Source organism: Carassius auratus, chromosome 3, assembly GCF_003368295.1.
Source record: "Carassius auratus strain Wakin chromosome 3, ASM336829v1, whole genome shotgun sequence".
NCBI lineage: Eukaryota > Metazoa > Chordata > Actinopteri > Cypriniformes > Cyprinidae > Carassius > Carassius auratus.
The window spans coordinates 17,405,393-17,425,260 of record NC_039245.1 but is presented as its reverse complement, the minus strand read 5'-3'; the positions used below and the strand labels follow the sequence as shown (position 1 = coordinate 17,425,260).

The 19,868-nt window shown below is 36.7% G+C and overlaps 1 protein-coding gene and 1 long non-coding RNA gene across 3 annotated transcripts; both read left to right on the top strand.

Annotated features, from left to right (window-relative positions):
• The first annotated feature begins 776 nt into the window (after positions 1-776).
• Positions 777-1,290, top strand: LOC113048899 (uncharacterized). The gene is made up of 2 exons (XR_003276550.1): positions 777-853; positions 995-1,290. It is a non-coding gene; the product is annotated as an uncharacterized LOC113048899 (long non-coding RNA).
• A 2,973-nt stretch (positions 1,291-4,263) lies between these two features.
• Positions 4,264-18,256, top strand: LOC113048870 (uncharacterized). 2 transcript variants are annotated; one of them, XM_026210789.1, is made up of 18 exons: positions 4,264-4,405; positions 4,518-4,859; positions 4,952-5,302; positions 5,688-5,792; positions 5,904-5,999; positions 6,247-6,339; positions 7,633-7,707; positions 7,940-8,050; positions 13,904-13,984; positions 14,298-14,378; positions 14,860-14,964; positions 15,227-15,319; positions 16,611-16,676; positions 16,764-16,859; positions 17,125-17,223; positions 17,565-17,583; positions 17,688-17,733; positions 17,839-18,256. In XM_026210789.1, the coding sequence occupies exons 1-18, from the start codon at positions 4,354-4,356 to the stop codon at positions 17,908-17,910; spliced, it is 1,983 nt and encodes a 660-aa protein (XP_026066574.1). In that variant the 5' UTR covers positions 4,264-4,353; the 3' UTR covers positions 17,911-18,256. The 2 variants fall into 2 exon arrangements, with proteins under 2 accessions (XP_026066574.1, XP_026066583.1); XM_026210798.1 differs by lacking the exon at positions 4,952-5,302.
• Positions 18,257-19,868: the final 1,612 nt, after the last annotated feature.

Here is a 19,868-nt window from a genome sequence, read left to right as displayed (position 1 = left end):
ATCACTGACTGACACCCATATCTGCCTGAGATCATACATTCCTGCATGTATCTGTCTTGTGTAATAATAAAGACTAATTTATAGTTTATTAAAGATAGTAATAATTACTGTCTTAGTAATTAATTGAAAAACAAAGAAAACAGTTCACCAAAGCAGAGCCAAATAATGAACGAAAGATTAACTCGTTCTCGAACTGTCCGAAAGAACTACTGGTGATCCGAAAACAAAGGCAATCGGTTCTTGACTCGTGAACGAGTCAATCTTTCGTTTCGTTTTCATTATCTGGCTTGGCTCGGTGTTCATCTTCAGTTCTCTCTTCACAGCAGTTCAGTCAGTGTATTGTTTGAGTATATTAATTACTCCAGGATATTGGTTTGTTTGAACTCAGAGGAAGTGTCAGCCACATTAAAAAAGTGAACAGCTTAAATCATTTGTGGATTAATGCGTATTGGAGATGCGAACCGTTTAAAACGTTACAGTTCGATTTGGTGAACTGGTTCAAGAAGATCCGGTTACATCGAATGATACGTTCGTGAACCGGATATCACAAACTGCTTTGTTTTGAACTCTCTCTCACACAACAGACACGGAAGAGAAGACAATGCTGAATAAAGTCGTAGTTTTTGCTGTTTTTGGACCAAAATGTATTTTCGATGCTTCAAAGAATTCTAACTGACCCTCTGATGTCACATGGACTACTTTGATGATGTTTTTCTTACCTTTCTGCACATGGACAGTATACTGTACACACAGCTTCAATGGAGGGACTGAGAGCTCTCGGACTAAATCTAAAATATCTTAAACTGTGTTCAGAAGATAAAAGGAGGTCTCACGGGTTTGGAACAACATAAGGGTGAGTATTAATTACATCATTTTGATTATTGGGTGAACTAACCCAATAATAATAATGGGCTTATTGTTTCATTCAACTATTTAAGGTTTGCCTTTCAAATAAATGAGAAGATGGTTAATGCTATTATTCCTTCTCCCCCAGGGCCATGATCAGACCTGCCCTCCTGACACACCAACACATAAAATGGTGCTCAAAGGCTGCAGGAAGGGTCATTCCATTGCAATACAACCACATTGTCGTCATGTTGGATTGGCCAGTCCATTACTGAGGAGAGTGAGGACATCTCAATGACACCGGGCCTCATTCTTTGTATATATTTTCTGTTTGGGATCCAATATCCTAAAGGACTGAAAAAGACACTGACCTGGAGTGCGTTGTCTTAAAAATGAAGGATGCAGCCGGACTTCCTGTCACAATTAAAAGAGTGTACAACTCAATCTGTGTATAGAGTCTCTCTCTCTCTCTCCCTCTCTCTTTTCTGAATTTTCCTTCTATTTGTTCTAACTCCTTTAGCCAGTGTTGTTAATGTTAAAAAGCACTGATTACAGTTTATTTGAAACTAAAAGAAATGAATTAAACTATTTTAAAAGTGTAATGTATTTTGTCTATCAGTAAGCTTTTAGTACAGGGTTTTGAATCTTTCAATCCACGATTTGGTATAAAAGCGTCATTTAGAAGCATCTTGACTCAAATGTTGTAGTACTGTATATGGCATGATAATGGCCTACTACCTAAAAAAAAGGTTCTATAAAGCACCATTTGACAAATGTGCTGTGAAGCTTAAGTGCCATTAATGCCAAAAGAGGTTCCCCTATATAACGAGCAAAAGAACCACTGTTGAGCACCATTTTTGTTGAAGAAATTTTAAACAAGGTGCTTTATGGCACCTCTTATGGTTCTACATAGCACCATTTGACAAAGGTGCTGTATAGCACCTTTAAAGATAAGTGCTATATGGCACTTAACCTCTTGAGACCCTGTGGCCTCATATGAGGACATTATATTTTTGTGGATTTCTCTGAGTCTGTTCATGCTAAAGTTTTAGATCTGGATGTCCTGTACAGAGCACATTCAGGGCTTTTCAGAGATACCAAATGATTGGATGTTTCACATGACCACTCCCTCTCCTTGGTCATCAAAATGTCTGAAATTAATTTAGTGACACTCTTATAGAAATATGATAATATTTCTATAATATATTGTAGTTATCATTTAAATCTGTCTAATTTTTAAATTCTGTGTCATAAATCAACATCTCAGAAATATGTTATGGGGTTTCAAATCAAAATATGACTTTCCGTTACTAAACAGGACATTGATTTCATACATGTCCTCAGATGAGGACACCGGGACTAAACGCATGCTTATGACGCATTTTTGGAGACATAACAAATGAATAGAGAAAGAAATTATATTTCAATATTCTATGAAATATTATATATTATTATGAAAATCTTGACAATTATTACTCACATTATTACACTTCTTTTTTCATTACATGTTGCCCCAAAAACACATTTATATGCAAATTAGATTTAGTTTATAGATACATTGTATATAATTAGAAAACCCATTAATGGTAATTTTACACACATTTTGCAGAAAGAAAAATGTTATACTGAATTATTCTGTTATACCATAGTTGAGAATCATCTTTATACAAAGTTTGGTAAAAAAAAAAAAAAAATCTTGAACATTAAAAATTTATTGGTGATTTAAAAAAATCTATTTTTTTTGCCTATGCATTTTCATTCATGTCTTTTCATTTTTTTTTTAGAAATTGAGTCCCGATGTCCTCTGCCGAGGACATAACATAACTTTATAAATGAAATGCATGAATGCAGAGCACAAGGCTGCACTGGGAAATCCTGTGTGCGATGCATGACATGCAATGTGCATCTGTGCTTGCAAAGTGAATGAAACTGCTTTGCAGCATTTCACATCATGATAGACCCACTGTCCTCACATGAGGACATCTTTTTTCTGGGAAAACTACTTCCTGTACAAAAACAAATTTTAGGTATTATACTTATTAGGTCCTACATATCCCAAATAGCAAGAAAAATTATAAAATGCACAACAGGCAATCTCTCGGGTTTCAGGAGGTTAAAGTGGTTCCCCTATGATTACGAGCCAAAGAACCACTTTTAGTGCTATTTAGCACCTTTTCTTTTTAGAGTGTATCCTGTTATTTACTGTTCTAATAAATCTAAACTTTGAAGCAAAACTTAGGCTATTGTTTTTGCACTGAATTGGAAATGATGATTTTTTTTAAAGTACAATGAAATTACAAGGCTGTAGGGAATTATATTCTGAGGTTTTAATTACATTATTTTAATATAGTCAGTTGTGAACTAAAGTGGGCCGGTCTAAGGCATGAGACTCCAGGGCTGAAAAGGAGTCCCAATCCGGCCCTGAGCTGTCTTTCAACGTCAGCGATCTCTTCCAACTATTTGCAATGGAAAAATTAAACTGCAAAAACTTCTGACATAAGACAAAAACAAAGAAACAATTGCAAGATTAATAAAAAAATAATAGAACATAAACGGGAGTGTGAGAATAACTTTACTGTGCTGCAGTATAGCAAGAGATTTGTCCCTTTTTGCTTTCCTTATATCCAGTTGTTTTTGTCGTATTTGAATGCGGCAGTGTTGCCAAATCCGCTACTTTGGCTACTTTGGGGGCGATGTTTGATTAACTATTTGGTCGAGTTTATTACACCGACCTGGCAACCCGAAGGAAACAAGAATTCCAGAGAGGAAAGAATCGACTGCTACACCGGCAGGCCAGAATGACCAGAAATGTCCCGATGCTCTCGATGGCCAGTCCCCCCCTGGCTCGTAAAAAAGCGAAAGTGAGGTTTCTTTAGGGCACAAATTGACATTAAAGTGTCTATGAGTAAAGCAGAAGTAAAATGGTTATTTGCAAATGAAATGAGAAAGAAAAAAACACTTTCATCATATTCAAGAGAAAGTCAGAAAGAAGAAAGTTTGGTAATGGGAAGGAAGTTTTATAATGTCAAGAATGTGTATTGGACATTAATCATTAAATCAGTGTTTGTAATGGGGAACATGAAACTGGAAACTGTGACAAATGTGTTCATGCAGAATCAGTAGAACGTACTTTTAGAGTTTCTTAAGAAACAAGACTGGGAACAGTTAGGGAACAGTTTTATTAATTTTAGTGTAATTTTTATTTTTTATTTTCAGAAAATGTGTGTTTTAAATATATATATATATATATATATATATATATATATATATATATATATATATATATATGAGAAAGGGTTGTTTTTTTATATTGGATATAGTTCTCAAACTTCCAATCATTACGCGCTCATCCAGTAGGTGGCGGGAATGCACCATTTAACTTGTTTGTCAACCGCCATTAACACCAGAAGAAGAAGAAGAAAAAGTTTCTTTAGGCGTTTCCTCCCGTGACGCTTTCGTTTTCATGATCATTTATGATATAATGACAGATTTGTCTAATTTTAATACATGATGGAAAGTACCTGTGTTTTTATGTCAATACTTATGATTGTCGCAGATGGCAAGTATTTTCACTTTACCTTTATACACGAAAATTGCCTTCGAGATTTCCTTTTTAACGCTTATTATTTATTTATTTTAACGCATTAATCAGTTTGTCTGTTTTTTGATAGGGTTTATTGTGCGCGGTCCCTCTGGACCTCTGGTTGCTCTTCTGGGGTCTTCAGTGGTTTTGCCCTGTTATGTTGATGAACTCTTAGTAATGGAGGTTCTGAAGGTGGAATGGAAAAGAACAGACTCAGAGACTCTGGTTCATCTGTTTTGGTTTGGTAAGAGTCGACCAGAGTTCCAGGAGCAGGATTATCATGATAGAGCTCATTTCTTTACTGATCAGATTCAACATGGAAACTTCTCTCTCCGTCTGGACAATCTGAGAACTGAAGATGAGGGAGAATATATATGTAGAGTTCACAGGTGGTTTGATTCTGGAGAAACTGTGGTTCAAATAAAACTTGGTGAGTGAGAGTCACCTGAATTCTGTTGAAAATATAAATTACATTGTAAAATATATTGTGTAATTGTATTTAAATAATGTTTATTCTTTCAGAGCGTTTGCTAGTTTCAGGCTCAGATAAATCCATATCTGTGTCTGTGGGTGAGGACGTCACTCTGAACTGCTCTGTAGACTCTCACATCAAACCTGAACACATTAATGTTTCATGGATAAGAACAGATGGAGATGAAGATATTCTGGTTCTGCTCTTCCAAAACAATAAGACTTTACCAGATTCATCAGATGAGCGATACAGAGACAGAGTTGAGCTCTTCACTGCTGAAATCCCCAAAGGAAACTTCTCTCTCAGACTGAAGAGTGTCAGAACTGAGGATAAAGGAGTTTACATGTGTCAAGTGTTTGCTGGAGGACTTTCAGCCAATGTAACTGTAGAACTGGGAGTTGGTGAGTCGACAAACAAAACCAAATATAAAACCATGTCTATTTGTGCTATATTTAAATAGACAAGCTTGTTGGCAGTGGAGATCTTCATGATCCACAAATCATTATAATATACTGTACTGCTGTGGACACTGTATGAACAGTATCATTATTTATTTGCTCGTTGTGTAAATTTTTTTTTTGCTATTTATACTACTTTAAAAGGTTTCTATTTAAAAAGAACAAATAGCTTTTAACATTTAAGTAGCTGCTGCTAATAGTTATAGAAATCCATTTAAATAATGAATTGTCTCAATTGCAATCCTCCTGACTATTTCTCTATAAGAAACAATGACTAAATGCACTGAGTTGTTTCAGTTCAGTTATTCCTGATGTTTGTGTTTCACAGGTTTCTCTTCTTGGCACATAGCTGTGTTATTTTTCTGTTCTGCTGCTGGATCTGGAGCTGTGCTTCTGCTCTGCTCTCTGATCTACTGCAGATATAAAAACACAGGTAGGACTGTGCTCCGAAGGGAATTGTTCTTATTTTTATGATTTAAATCTCTATGTTTCACTGTAATTGTTTTATTAATTTAACTGTGATTTATTCTGCATCTTCTCTCAGTCACCAGCAGCATAATCATGAATCTTCAGGTTTCTCTGGTCTTTTGTCCAAACATCTGTATGTTCTTTGCCTTCATGCTTTGGGGCTTTACTGAAGGTGAGAGCAGTAGTTTAGTGTCCTTAGTTATGTTTGTAAATATGTTAAATTATCTTAATATAATCTTAATAATATGATAGATTTTGTTAGTCTTCTGTTCATAATAATGTACAGATTTGTCTCATCCCTGTCTCAAATGTTGGTGTGTTGTGTTTGTGTGTATTATGTCATGGTGGGACTCTTCATTTTTTTGTCACACATGTTGTCATTTATCATCTGAAGTACATAATTAAATATTCTGTTCCAGGATCTCTGCATGAGACGGTCACCTGCTGTGCTCTTTATCTTCTGAGGCCTGTAATGTTGATGTGGGCTTTGTGCTATTTGAAAAATCTTCAAGGTATGTAATCATTTAAAGTTTATAATTTTTTTAAAGAGATCTGTAAATGCATAGTAATGGCAATATATTAAGTCTTAGCATTACAATACTGTTAGTGATTAATTTTATTGCAGTTAAATACAATAAAGGGTCAAATACTGAATAGGGATGCGCCAGTTCTAGTATCGGTACCGAACGGTACCTGGGCAAAATAAATTTGGAAGTGATCATCCTTATCCCCTTGAAGTGGGGACTTTGAAGTGAGTAGGGCATGTGCATGCCATTAAGTAGTTTTTAGGAATGCACTTTGCAAAAGGGAGCAATATAATTTCTTCATTATCTTCAGGTGGGATGTTCCCGTGACTGCAGATTCACTGATGGACATCGACATAAAAACAATATACATTTAATGTTTTAAAAAGTTTTATATATATATTCGTCTTTATATATTATAAAGCATATTTTTTTAACTTATTTAAATATAAAATGTATTTTTAATTGCAACGGTTATGCAAAAAAAAAAAAAAAAAAAAAACATTTATGACAGTAAAACAGCTGCTGACGGACACATGCTGCGCTGTCACAGGAACATGCCAGCTGAAGATAATGAGGAAATGATGTCGCTCCTTTTGCAAAGTGCATTCCTAACGTCTACTTAATGGCAACACAAGCCCTATTCACTCCAAAGTCCCCACTCCAAGGGGATAAGGATGATCACTTCCATTTGGAATTTGCCCAGGAACCGTTCGGTACCGGTACTAGAACCGGCACACCCCAATACTGAAGCAAGATGATTTATTATTGTTTTTGATTTTTCAAACCACAAACTCAAGTTTATTTTATGAATATGTTCTTTGCAACGATAATGTATGTGTCAAGAAAGGTGTAGTTTCTGGAGAAAAAAACAAACACTTTGTCCTACCCATAACCTAACCCAAATGTAGATTACAAGCAGTGGAACAGATTTGTAATACATTCATTAAAGCCATGAGTCTTGTTTGAAAAAATAAGGTGATAAAAATATGCTTTTGTAAACTGTAAATTGTGAGTATGTAGATAAGTATTTAAAATTAACATGGTTTTATTTATTTTATTTTTGAATGCATGTCTAAAAAATCTAGTAATAAAGTATCTTTGGGATTCATTTGTCATCTGCACAAACATGCTTCAGTATTTCTGCTTGGGTGTAAGAAAATGTGATATCTCTGTCAACAGAAAACAGCATAATTTAGTCAATCAGGACAAGACAAGAAAAATAAAATATGCTTTTAAAAAATATACATTTTATGTATATTTAACTCTTTCTTTTCACAGACAATCATAAATCATGGATCAGGTTTTTCAGAATAACGCATGAACTTACTGTTCTTACAGTCATTGTTTATTCAGGTGCGTAAATCCACATTTCACACGATAGAAACAGTATTAATTATTCTGACACAAAAAATGCTTTATGAAATATTACCTGTTTTGCTAGCTTCAGTAGATTTAGTATGGCCTCAATGACAATTGACTGACAAACACTATTCAGTTCACCACGTTTTACATATGTTTTGTTCTTGCACAGAACATCATGTATCTTGTGTGATATATATTGTTTTTTTAATATCTGTTTCTGTAGTACTTTTTGCTTATGGCTGGAGAATCAGTGCACATGATACAGACAATGGACCCCGTATATTCTCAGGAATATGGTTTGGATGTGTTGTGCTGTTCTGTCTCCTGAGTGAAGGTAAGGGTTTCTGTATGATTTGAGTAGCAGGGTAAGAAAGCTCAAATTTATTACATTGATAAATGTAAATTAACAAAACTCTTGATTTTTGTTTTATTCTATAATTACTAAAAATGATAATCATATACATACAGAATAGCCAGACACTTTTCCATTTAGGTCTAAGTGTGTGTTAATGTTTGATAGTATGATTATCGTTAGATAAATGTAACATGACTTAAAATTGATCATTTTCTTCACTGTTACCACCCTCTACTACTAAAACCAACGAAAGGAACAAGCATAGTTACTAACACATTATATTGTAAATGATGCTGTATATGTGGGAGAGCATTGCTAATGTTATCATCTTTGTGTGACCTAAATGTAGTGCTCCACACTCTGTTATAAAAGCATTCAAAGCTGCTGCAGGTTAAGATTTGATGCATGAACCTTAGCACTGACTGAACATGTCCACAGTGATGAGACTTTCCAGTGTCATGAGAGTATGGCGGTTAAATGAGAAGTTCACTTTTAAAACAACTTTTGCTGATAATTTACTCACCCCCATGTCATCCAGGATGGATGTCCATGTCTTTCTTTCTTCAGTCGAAGAGAAATTAAGGTTTTTGATGAAAACATTCCAGGATTTTCCCCATGTAATGGACTCTAATGGGACCCAAACAGTTCAAAGTCCAAATGACAGTTTCAGTGCAGCTTCAAAGGGCTTTAAACGATATCAGACGATGAATAAGGGTCTTATCTAGCGAAACGATCTGTCATTTCCAAAATAAATAAAAAAGTTTAAGTTTTATAAGCACAAACGCTCGCCTTGCTCTCTTCTGTGATGCGCGTTGGTGACGTCACGTAATACGCAATTACGTTGAAAAGGTCAAGCTTGACGTAGGCGGAAGTACCGTGTCAGTGTTTGCAAATGTGCTGAAGGAGTAACATATACACTTATTCATATGTCTTTGTGTCAGTTCATCGTTTAAAATGCCTGTTTCGTGTGCGTATCCTGGGTGTTTTAATATTAAAAGGCCTAAAAGAACATTTTCGTCAGGACAGACATTTTTGACTTTTCATAGGTTTCCTACTAGAGCCCGACCGATATATCGGCCGGCCGATATTATCGGCCGATATGAGCTAATTGCATTTAAATCTGCATCGACGTTTATAACGGCTGATGAAACATGAAAAAACAGAGTCTCATGCTTCACTCATGTTATGAGTGTTGCATACTTTGCCCACCAGAGGGCGGTCTGCAACTCCAGAGTTGACAACAGCGCCAGAAATTCACTACAGAAGAAAGCGATCAGCAAAGCCACCCAGGTGAGTCTGTCGTTCGTCATGTGAAATGATTGTAGATTTAGTTCATACACTATATAAAAACGGTGTGGTAGTTCTAGCTAACGGGCCTATCATTATCACTTCTAAATATTCTGCAACATCACTTACAGCCGCTCATGCATTGCTATATTAGATTAGCCACAAAGCTAATACCATGTTTATCAGTGGAAGAGCGCGAACGTTAATAAGAGGTTAAACTATAACGTTAGCATTTAAATTATTCTTATTCTATTGCGGTGTGTTTCCCACATAAGGACCGCGTGTGTTTAGCGTTTAGCGTGTTTAGCGTTGCCCTTCAGATACAACGCGATTTCGTGAAGGGGAAGTCGTGGCCTAATGGTTAGAGGGTTGGACTCCCAATCAAAGGGTTGTGGGTTCTAGTCTCTGGCCGGACGGAATTGTGGGTCTGGGGAGTGCATGTACAGTTCTCTCTCCACCTTCAATACCATGACTTAGGTGCCCTTGAACAAGGCATCGAACCCCCAACTGCATCGAACCCCGAACCGCAGCATAAATGGCTGCCCACTGCTCCGGGTGTGTGCTCACAGTGTGTGTGTGTGTGTTCACTGCTCTGTGTGTGTGCATTTCGGATGGGTTAAATGCAGAGCACAAATTCTGAGTATGGGTCACCATACTTGGCTGAATGGCACTTCACTTTCACTTTCATTTACGCTGCGCTATGGCGTTGGCTGCGTTTTAAAAACTTTTAGCGGGAGCTCTTTCATAGTCTGTTGTTCCTCAGCAAACATGTATCTGTCCCGTTGTAAGAAGTGAGCGATATCGCTAGTCCAGCTGATGATAATTAAGAGAGAAGCAAGGAAGAAGAGGCCTCAGGTCCAGAGAACAATTTGGTGAATTCAGGCTGGTTACGTTACTCTAACGCTAATATAGCTTCCTTTTTAGCAGGCCCCTTAAATGCTTGCTATTAACTTGTTTGAAGGTGGTTCTTCTCAAAATTGACAGTGGTGTGTTCATGACACTAACGTTAACCATTCAACTTCGAATTGATTCCGTAATCTTCCGGTAACAGGCGGCTAACTTTACGTTCGCCAGCGCATGACAATGTTTTGATTCAGACTGCACAAAGAGAAGAGGAGAATATATACGGGTCCGTTGTGAATGTGTCTGTGAGAGTAAATATAGTGTAGTTACAGTAACTACAGTAGGTGCGTCAGAAATGATTAAACCAGAGGGGACATGTAAATAAATGTGAGCTGAACACGCGCTTTTTTCTTTTCTTTTTTTTTTTTTACATATTGTTTCAAAGCAGCTTTACAGACATAACAGGAAAATGTTGAAATAATATAGTTAAATATAAGTAGGTAATACCTATTGCTTGACAAATAAAAAAATATATACATTTCTCATTTTTGCCTATGTAGGAGATCCCTGTTTATTATAATTCTAATTCTAATGATGACATGAGTAATGATACATGGTGATATTATTAATACACATGCTTATTCTTTCTCTGTCTCTCTTTCTGCCCTACAGATACCTGAAAAAGGTGAATGCTGTAGCAGCAAAGTGTGGGACTTCTTCTGCAAATACTTTAACTTTAGTATTATAATTTATTTACAGTACACACGCAGACTGTTAAAACCAGCTTCAACTGAAAGAAAGTAAAAGTGTTAAATGTTTAAAACCAGACTGTTTTTTGATCATTAAAAAATATATACTTTTGATGTGCAATTGTTTAGTCATTGAGACCGTAATCTAAGGCTTTTTTTTTTTTACATAAATCCCTTCTGGAAAATGGTTTATACAACCCACATACATAGAACAGGCAGATATTTTGCTATTGAATGTTGTGAAAGTGCAGTTTATAGGAAATGGGTCTAATATCCAGTTTATTTTCAAAATCAAAATATCGGCTTATAAATCGGCTATTTTCGAGTTAATATCGGCATCGGCCCCCAAAAATCCATATCGGTCGGGCCCTAATAAGCACTAGTTCTTACAGCGCATTAGTTTTAGGTCGGGTACCGGACCTGGTTGAAACACCTCTTGGCACAGAGCCAAATCAGCTCTTACACCAATATAATCCAGTGCACCCAGATAAGCAACACTGGTGTGATATGGGGAAAATGCAGCAATATGTTGGTGCTTGGGAATACACTGCCGGCTTATAATGCGGGCATAATAAGGGGCCACATTAGATAGTGAATGAATACCTCGAATGCAGCTGTCCTGAATAGACATGCCTTTTGCCCAACACCATGATGATGCCCCATGATCGACAGAAGTACCCTGTCCATCCATAACAGCAGCTGTCTCGCTAATCCCTGCAGGGATCGCGAACGCAAACCTCCCTGGCGATTGATGTATGCCACCACCACCGTGTTGTCCGCTCTGATGAGAACATGACAGTGTTTCACAAACGGAAGGAAACTCTGCAGCGCTAGATGAACCGCTTCCATCTCCAAGCAGTTTATCTGCCAGCGCGTTTGGTCCCCTGTCCACGTACCGAATGCTGGTCTGACATCGCATAGGGCTCCTCATCCTGATAGTGAAGCATCCGTAGTAACCACTATACGTCTGACCACTCTGCCCATAGCAGCACCCTGCTCGAATATGGTCGTGCCAAACCAAGGCACGAGTCTCGAGACATGAACACGTTATAAGGCGTTCCGTTCCCGCTCTCCACGCCCACGTGGGGATATTGGCGCTGCTGCAGTGTGCTCTTCTGAATGTTCACAGACAGCCCCAAACCTGTCAAATGGGCGAGGAGTCTGTGTTTGTGTTCCTCGAGAGCGCTTCTCAACCGTGCGATGACTAACCAGTCATCGAGATAGTTCAGTATGCACATTCCACTGAGCTTCAGGGGAGCGAGCGCTGTATTCATGCACATTGTAAATACATGGGGAGCCAAAGCGAGCCCAAACAGCAACACTTTGAACTGGTACGCCACACCCTCGAATGCAAAACGCAGGAAGCGCCTGTGATGTGGGGCTATCTGGATGTGGAAGTATGCATCCTTTAGATCCACTGCAATGAAGTAATCGTCGGGCTGAATGTGCTCAGATGACTCAATACAGAGGGTATTAATGCATGCTGCGGCGGGGGGTGCGCGCCAGCCACGGGGGAAGCATTGACCGCTATATGAATGGCAGGTGACTCGTCCGTGGCTTCTTGCAAGGCATCGTCCTCGTCATATCCAAATAAGACCATTTCCCGCGCTTCTAGTGGAGGGCGGTAACTGGCCTCAGAGTATGAGAGGGGATCTTCCACGTGAGGGTGGCGTGGGCGTTGGGCCGACGGCAGTACCTCGACAGAATCCGTCGACGGAGCTCTCTGCACTCTCCCGGTTCGCGGCTCAACGGCGGCAGACGGGGGAGAGGCAGGAGATACAAGGCCACCGTTACAGGTAACGGCCAGCCTTGCACGAAGGATCTTGATGGGAAGCTTCTCACAGGCACGACATCCTGATCCTTCGAATGCCGCCTCTGCGTGAGCCCGACCCAGGCACAGCACACAATGCTCATGTGCATCCGGGAATTCAATGGGCCCACCACACATGCGGCAAAGTGACATTTTAAGAGTAAAAATCACCGGAACGCGAGAGGGGATAATTTTCCACAATTTTCCGCTCTGTATGCTTGAATCCATGGCGAAACCAGACTCAAGTGAAGACAAAAAGATTCTGAGGTTTGAAATGGTCCAGTCATGGCAGCATTGAGATTCTTTCTCTGTTGGCAATGGTTGGCATTTGCCACATGTGCACCACCACGTCTCGTTAGATCTTCGTCTGCCCGATGCTTGAGAGGTGTGTGTCGCCGCAGCATTCTCATCCATCTGCCTAATTTCTTCCTCTGTGTATTCCGGTTCCAAAAGGTAGGGCAGGGTGGAAAAACTCCATCTCATCTTCTCCTCTAAGTTCAAAATCGTCCGACATCATTGTTTTACCTTTTAACTTCCTTTTAAGCGGCGTTTAACTTTCTTTGCACGGTCAACTTGTAAACACTGACACAGTACTTCCGCCTACGTCAAGCTTGACCTTTTCAACGCAATTGCGTATTACATGACGTCACCAACGCGCATCACAGAACAGAGCAAGCCGAGCGTTTGTGCTTATAAAACCTAAACTTTTTTATTTATTTTGGAAATGACAGATCTTTTTGCTAGATAAGACCCTTATTCATCGTCTGATATCGTTTAAAGCCCTTTGAAGCTGCACTGAAACTGTCATTTGGACCTTGAACTGTTTGGGTCCCATTAGAGTCCATTACATGGGGAAAATCCTGGAATGTTTTCATCAAAAACCTTAATTCCTTTTCGACTGAAGAAAGAAAGACATGGACATCTTGGATGACATGGGGGTGAGTAAATTATCAGCAAAAGTTTTTTTTTTTTTTTTTTTTTAAAGTGAACTTCTCCTTTAACATCCATGTAATTAAGTCAAAAGAGACTGGAGACATTAAAGTTGACCAATCAGCAGACCACAGTTATCCCACATCATGATCTGATTCCTGTATTTCAAAATATTCCATTCATACATGCTTTCGTTCTTTTTTTTTTTTTTAGGTTTGTATGATGCACTTTGTATCTTTCTGTCTTTTTTCCAATTGCTCCAGTTGATCCCCTCATTTGGACTTCCCTCTCCAGGTAACACCTGAATACTGATCTCTACATAATTTATTAAACTGATAAACATTTTTTTTCTGTGGTAAAAACCCAGTTGTTTGTATTCAGGCAATTTAATCTTGATGTAGAAGTACTGTACTTGTAGACTGATGTTGACATAAATGTGCAGACTAAATTAAGAAAAGTGCTCCAGAAGAAAACCTACTTTGAGACTCTTATTTCAGTGATTTTAACATTTAAGCATTCAGAGCAATCATATGATGTGTTTTAATGAAATATTATTGACTGTTTTGTTTGAATGGGAAACTAATGGACTGTTATTTTCTTATGATAGTGTTTCTTATTTTGGTATTTGTTCAACCACTGATGCTGTTCTGTATACCACTTTTAACTTATCTGCAAGCAAGATTGAGATGTAAGTACATTTTGAAGTACTTTCTGATCGTTATAGTATTTGTTTAAGTTTGGAAAGAGCAAATCCTATATTATCATGCATGTATACATTTGTGATGATTTTGAATATTACTGTATATAAATAGAAACACATCCTGCTTAATGTATGGTTTATTTAAATATGATTTAAAGTCAGCATGAAATTGAAGCTCCTGCTCTTCACTTCACTTCCATATTGTGACATTTGTCTGAGTGAAACTATTATCATACCATAATAATAATGATAATAATAATATTGGACATGACTTGATTTTATCCATTGGTTGTTGATTGTTTTGTGAAAAGTGACAACAAGTTAAACCAATAACATGCATTAAGAACATTATAAAAGTTACATTTTGTTTTCATGCTGTCTTTTCTAAACTGATCCGTGTCACATCTGAGTTCAGTTGTTGTATGTGATTTGTGAAAGCTAAAGCAGAAGGTCATCTTTTCATTCACAGGTCTTCACCACAGATGGATAACAATATTGGGCATATTAATAATAACACTCCTGGATATCATCCTAGTGATTTATGCTAATCTAACCATATTAGAAAGGGAAAAAGGTATGCTGTCTTGATGATTTTTTTTAAGTAGATTTGTTGTGAGAAAGCTTAAATTTGTCAGGACAGATGTTTCTTGTAAGGTTTAGCTTGGGGATCTTGGCCTGGGACTGTGATTAATGTATATTACATTTCCTAGATCCAGTAGGATCATATTTAACTTAGTGATAAGTGATAGCCATATAATATCTAAACCTAGAATACATACAAAGTTTTGTTTTGTAAGACACGTTATCCTGATCAAAAGTGCCTGTTTTATTTACAGAGAACTTGGAATGGATCTATGTCATTTTATTTATTGAAGTGCTGAAGATAGCCGTGGTCATTGAAATCTGTGTGCTGAAACACATGTTAAAAGGTATTATCCATCACTGACTTACAATGCTTGTGACTTGCATTGTCTTTTATTACTCCCTATTATAATTATAAAAGAGCATGACAATATGATGTAGAAATTAGATAACTGTGATATGTGTAAAATATGCAAATTAAAAACAAATAAAACAATGCTGTTTGTAAGTAAAAATTTTAATTATAAAATTTGTTATATTGTTAGGTAAATTAGTTTATATAAATTAATTTCCATGAATATTAGGAAAAATACTCATTATACTTTGTGCTTCCTGAAATGCACATTTGTTTTCTTTTTTTTCTTAATTGTCACTTCATTGGTCTTGAGGGTGACAGTGAATTTAGCAATAAACGTGAGACTGAACTGAGATGTCTGAAAGTATTCAGACCCCTTAATTTTTACCACATTTTATGTTGCAGGCTTATGCTACAATACTTAAGTTTTTCCCAATCAATCTACCCTTTATGCATCATAATGACAAAGCAAAAAAGATATCTGTGATTTATACAGAGTTTGTAGCGCACAATATTGTTTTTGCCATATATCACTTTAAAAGTGCAGTGATCTCTGTAAATCCAGTGATCCAGTGTTGTGTGGTCTCGACATGTTCGGTGTAAATATAATCACCTGACTAGTGAATTGTGTGTGCAATTAAATGAAACTAGAAGACTCTTTATATATACATAAAAGCAATAGACTGAGAATCTGCCATTTGTGCATATGCAATCATTAAATCATTAAAAATAAAAGTAGTCTGATTATGAGTATTTGAAAAAAAAAAAGAAAAAGTAATTAGTCTAATTACAAGTACTTCATATTTGAAATCTGATTACATAATCCAGATTATATAACCAGTTATTCCAACACTCGGTACAATATTGTCTGCCATGTGCCTTGCGCTGCTTTATTTAACTTTATTTTTAATTTTTTTTATGTCTTTTTTACATGCCTTTATTATATAATTGTATCTTATATTTTATATTTGATCTAGATTTTTAGGCTCTACTGTTAGTGTTATCTGTGTGCACCAGGGGCCTGAGAGTAACAGTAATTTTAATTCTTTGTATGCTGTACATGTGGAAGAATTGACAATAAAGCAGACTTGATTTGACTTACTTTACTAGGCCTTCTTAAGTTATTCAGGTGTTTTTTTTTTTATTAACTTTTTTTATATATAAAGGTTGGTGTTTTTAAATTTAGCCATTTTCAGTCATTTATTCAATAATTAAACTTCTTGTCACTATTTTTTTATTCATCCATTTGACTTTCAAATGATATTTGTGTTTTGTTTTAACAGAGGAAGAACATTCAAGAGTTCAGAGACGACGAGAGACTGAGACGAGTCAACAAGGATCAAATTCATGTAATTATTGACTGATAAATTCTGTTAATTATTGTCTGCTAAATAAAACACTCTGCTTGATGTTTGTTTTTTGTATCTGTGTTCTAGTGTCTCTCTGTAATGAAATCATGTTCATGTTTGGAGCAGTTGGTCTTGTTTTGTTGAACTCTGTTACACTGACAGCAGAACTGATCCTGAAAGCACGTAAGTGAATATCTATCATTTCTGCAAATAATTATGTTTGTATTTGCATATTTTTATATATGCATTTGTGTATGTGTGTGTATAGCCGTTTATGGATATTATAGAAATCTTTTAACATCACACCATTTTATATAATGCAAAAAACATGCAGAAAATGAACAGCACAGCAGGATAACATTTTACAAATATTAAATATTGCTTTACCGTTTTGCTCTCAAATGTCCTGCTTCTTTCTTTTCTCTTCTGTTATTCTTTTAATTCTTAGGGAATGGTGAGCGTGTCATGAAGGATATGAGAGTCATTGTCTTCCCTTCTGAAAGTGTTTTTGTCTTGTGTTGGCTGATTTCACAAATGCATGCTAACTGTAAGTATCTTAATATCTTTATTTATTTAGCTTATGCACTGTGATAATAAAGGCAATAGTCACTGACAGTATAGTGACACAGAGAAAGGTTTAAAATCTGTCAAATTTCCCAGCAGTGAACTTTACAAACAGTGACTCAAGCTCAGGAAAAATTAGTATGATTTGTATGTGTGAGGTTTTTAGGAACATTTGGTCAAAAATTGGTCAAAAGCCATCGAATCTGTTCAGAATACTTACAGAATCTAATTTATTTGTGGTGATTCTGATTTGATTCAATAATTTGATTCAATCAATTATTAAAATTTTAAACAACTTTCTCTCTAATGTCTCCTGTCACATAGGGAGGAATGTTATAACTGGGTAAGTTCAGATTTTTATTCAGCACAGTTTGTGCTGTATGTGTATATATACAGTAAATTCAGCTTAATTTAATGTTTAATCTGTAATTCTGTCTTCAAATACAGATCTACACACAATCAAAGGAACTTACATCAAAGAGTTCAGCTCATGGTAATGTAATAATTATATATAATGAATCAGCTGATCTGCAATATAAGCTTTGACATCTTAGCGTGAAGTAATGATTTGTAACAAATAACGTCTTGTTTTAAACAGAATACACCAGAGACTCGTGAAATGGAGATTCTGTCTGCAGCTGATCCTGATGTTTCACAGACACAGAGATGAGAAACAGTCTTTCACATTTATCCTGTACTCGGACTGCTCTCTGTCTTCAAAACAGTTCCTCTTCAGTAAAAACCAACAAATGGAGACTGAAAACTAGAGTATAATGACATTGTTACAAATAACTTGATAATTTTGTATCAGTTGCCAAAATGTATTGGTGGGGAAGTCATGGCCTAATGGTCAGAGAGTCCGACTCGCAATCCAAAGATTGGGCCGGCAGTGATTGTAGGTGGGGGGAGTGAATGTACAGTGCTCTCTCCACCTGATACTACGCTACGCTAATACCACGACTGAGGTGCCCTTGAGCAAAGCACTGAACCCCCAACTGCTCCCTGGGTGCCACAGCATAAATGCTGCCCACTGCTCCGGGTGTGTGTTCACAGTGTGTGTGTGTGTTCACTGCTGTGTGTGCACTTTGGATTAGTGATGGGAAGTTCGGATCACTTTACTGACTCTGACTTTTGAGTCTCGTTCAGCAAAATGAACGAATCTTTTTTCCGAGTCATTTCGTTTCGAGTCATTTCGTTTCGTTCATGTAATTAAAATGTTACGTGTTACTTCCCTAACACATCTACTACTTACGCAAACGTAGATCACACTACAAACAATATAAAACTAAAATGATATAATAGCTTTAATTTATACTTTACCTGGGTCTTCAGTCTGTGATTAGCTCACCTCACCTCTTTTTTTTTGCCCCGTTCCTTAATCACGTGACGGCCCCATACGTTAAACCAATGCATTATGAGCTGGAAAGAGAATTGATTAGTTCATCTTTCGGGTTTTTGAGTCGTTCCTTAATCACGTGACAGCCCCATACGCTAAACCAATGCAAAAAACCTGAAAGATGAACTAATCAATTCTTTGTCCAGCTCAGACCACATTCAGTGTTATGGAAAAGTACCATAATGACAGAAATTAAAAGCAACAATTTGAAACCAGAAATGCATCACGTAACTGTAAGAGTAAATAATTATTATTATGCACCCATTTATAAGGAAGGTTGTAAATTAACTAATTACTCTAGCCAATATTGTCACGTCACGTGACAAAAGAACGGACAACCTGAAAACGGACCCGAAAGATGAACTAATCAATTCTCTTTCCGGCTCAAGACTGCATTGACTGACACAGGTGAACTACTTCTAGCAGAACAGAACCTATAGAATATTGCCCATGCGCGACTGACAGAATCATCCCCGAGACGACTCGTTCTTCCCGAGTCACATTAAAGATTCGCTCAAAATGAAGAATCAAGAATGACGCATCACTACTTTGGATGGGTTAAATGCAGAGCACTAATTCTGAGTATGGGCCACCATACTTGGCTGTATGTCACGTCACTTTCAATTGTGTCCACTTTATTTCAAAAGTAGAACATGCTGTTTTAAATCTCTTTTCCTTGCCTCTCTCCAAAAAACGGCAAAAAACATGTTTACATTCATATAAAGTTTGTATTGTATTTAATGTAAATCATATTTAATAAATTTACCTGTAATATAAGGTTGATTTGTTAAGTTCTTAAACTGTATAATTTTGTTCATGTTTTGATGGGTGATATCAATTTTTTTATTTTAAAGTAAAAGGATGCTACAATAAAAACCTGTTAATTGATAATTATCAATTAACAGTGGCATGGATGTAGTGTGTCCAAATTTTATTCACCTGTGTCTCAACATAATTTATAATTTCATGCTTATAATCACGCTGGAGTGCTCAAAATTGTCAATACGACTGGGAATATACTTCAGAGATATTTTACTCATAGGAATTTTTAGGGGTGCCAATAATTGTGTCTAATGAGTATTTGTGAAAAACCTTTATTTCCAAAATTATTTTTCTCCCCATTTTAAATTCTTATCCAATGAAAGGATACATTTTTGTGAATTTTTAAAATAAAAGATCAAAAGGATTAACAATGCAGACTAATTTTCACAGCCTTATTTGATCATATTTAC

Bases quoted from the DNA above. Each gene is read 5' to 3' on its own strand.
- LOC113048870 (XM_026210789.1), top strand. From the start codon at position 4,354: ATGATGGAAAGTACCTGTGTTTTTATGTCAATACTTATGATTGTCGCA. The intron at 4,860-4,951 runs GTGAGTGAGAGT...TTATTCTTTCAG, and splicing joins TGTGGTTCAAATAAAACTTG to AGCGTTTGCTAGTTTCAGGC. The intron at 14,379-14,859 runs GTAAGTACATTT...TTTCATTCACAG, and splicing joins TCTGCAAGCAAGATTGAGAT to GTCTTCACCACAGATGGATA.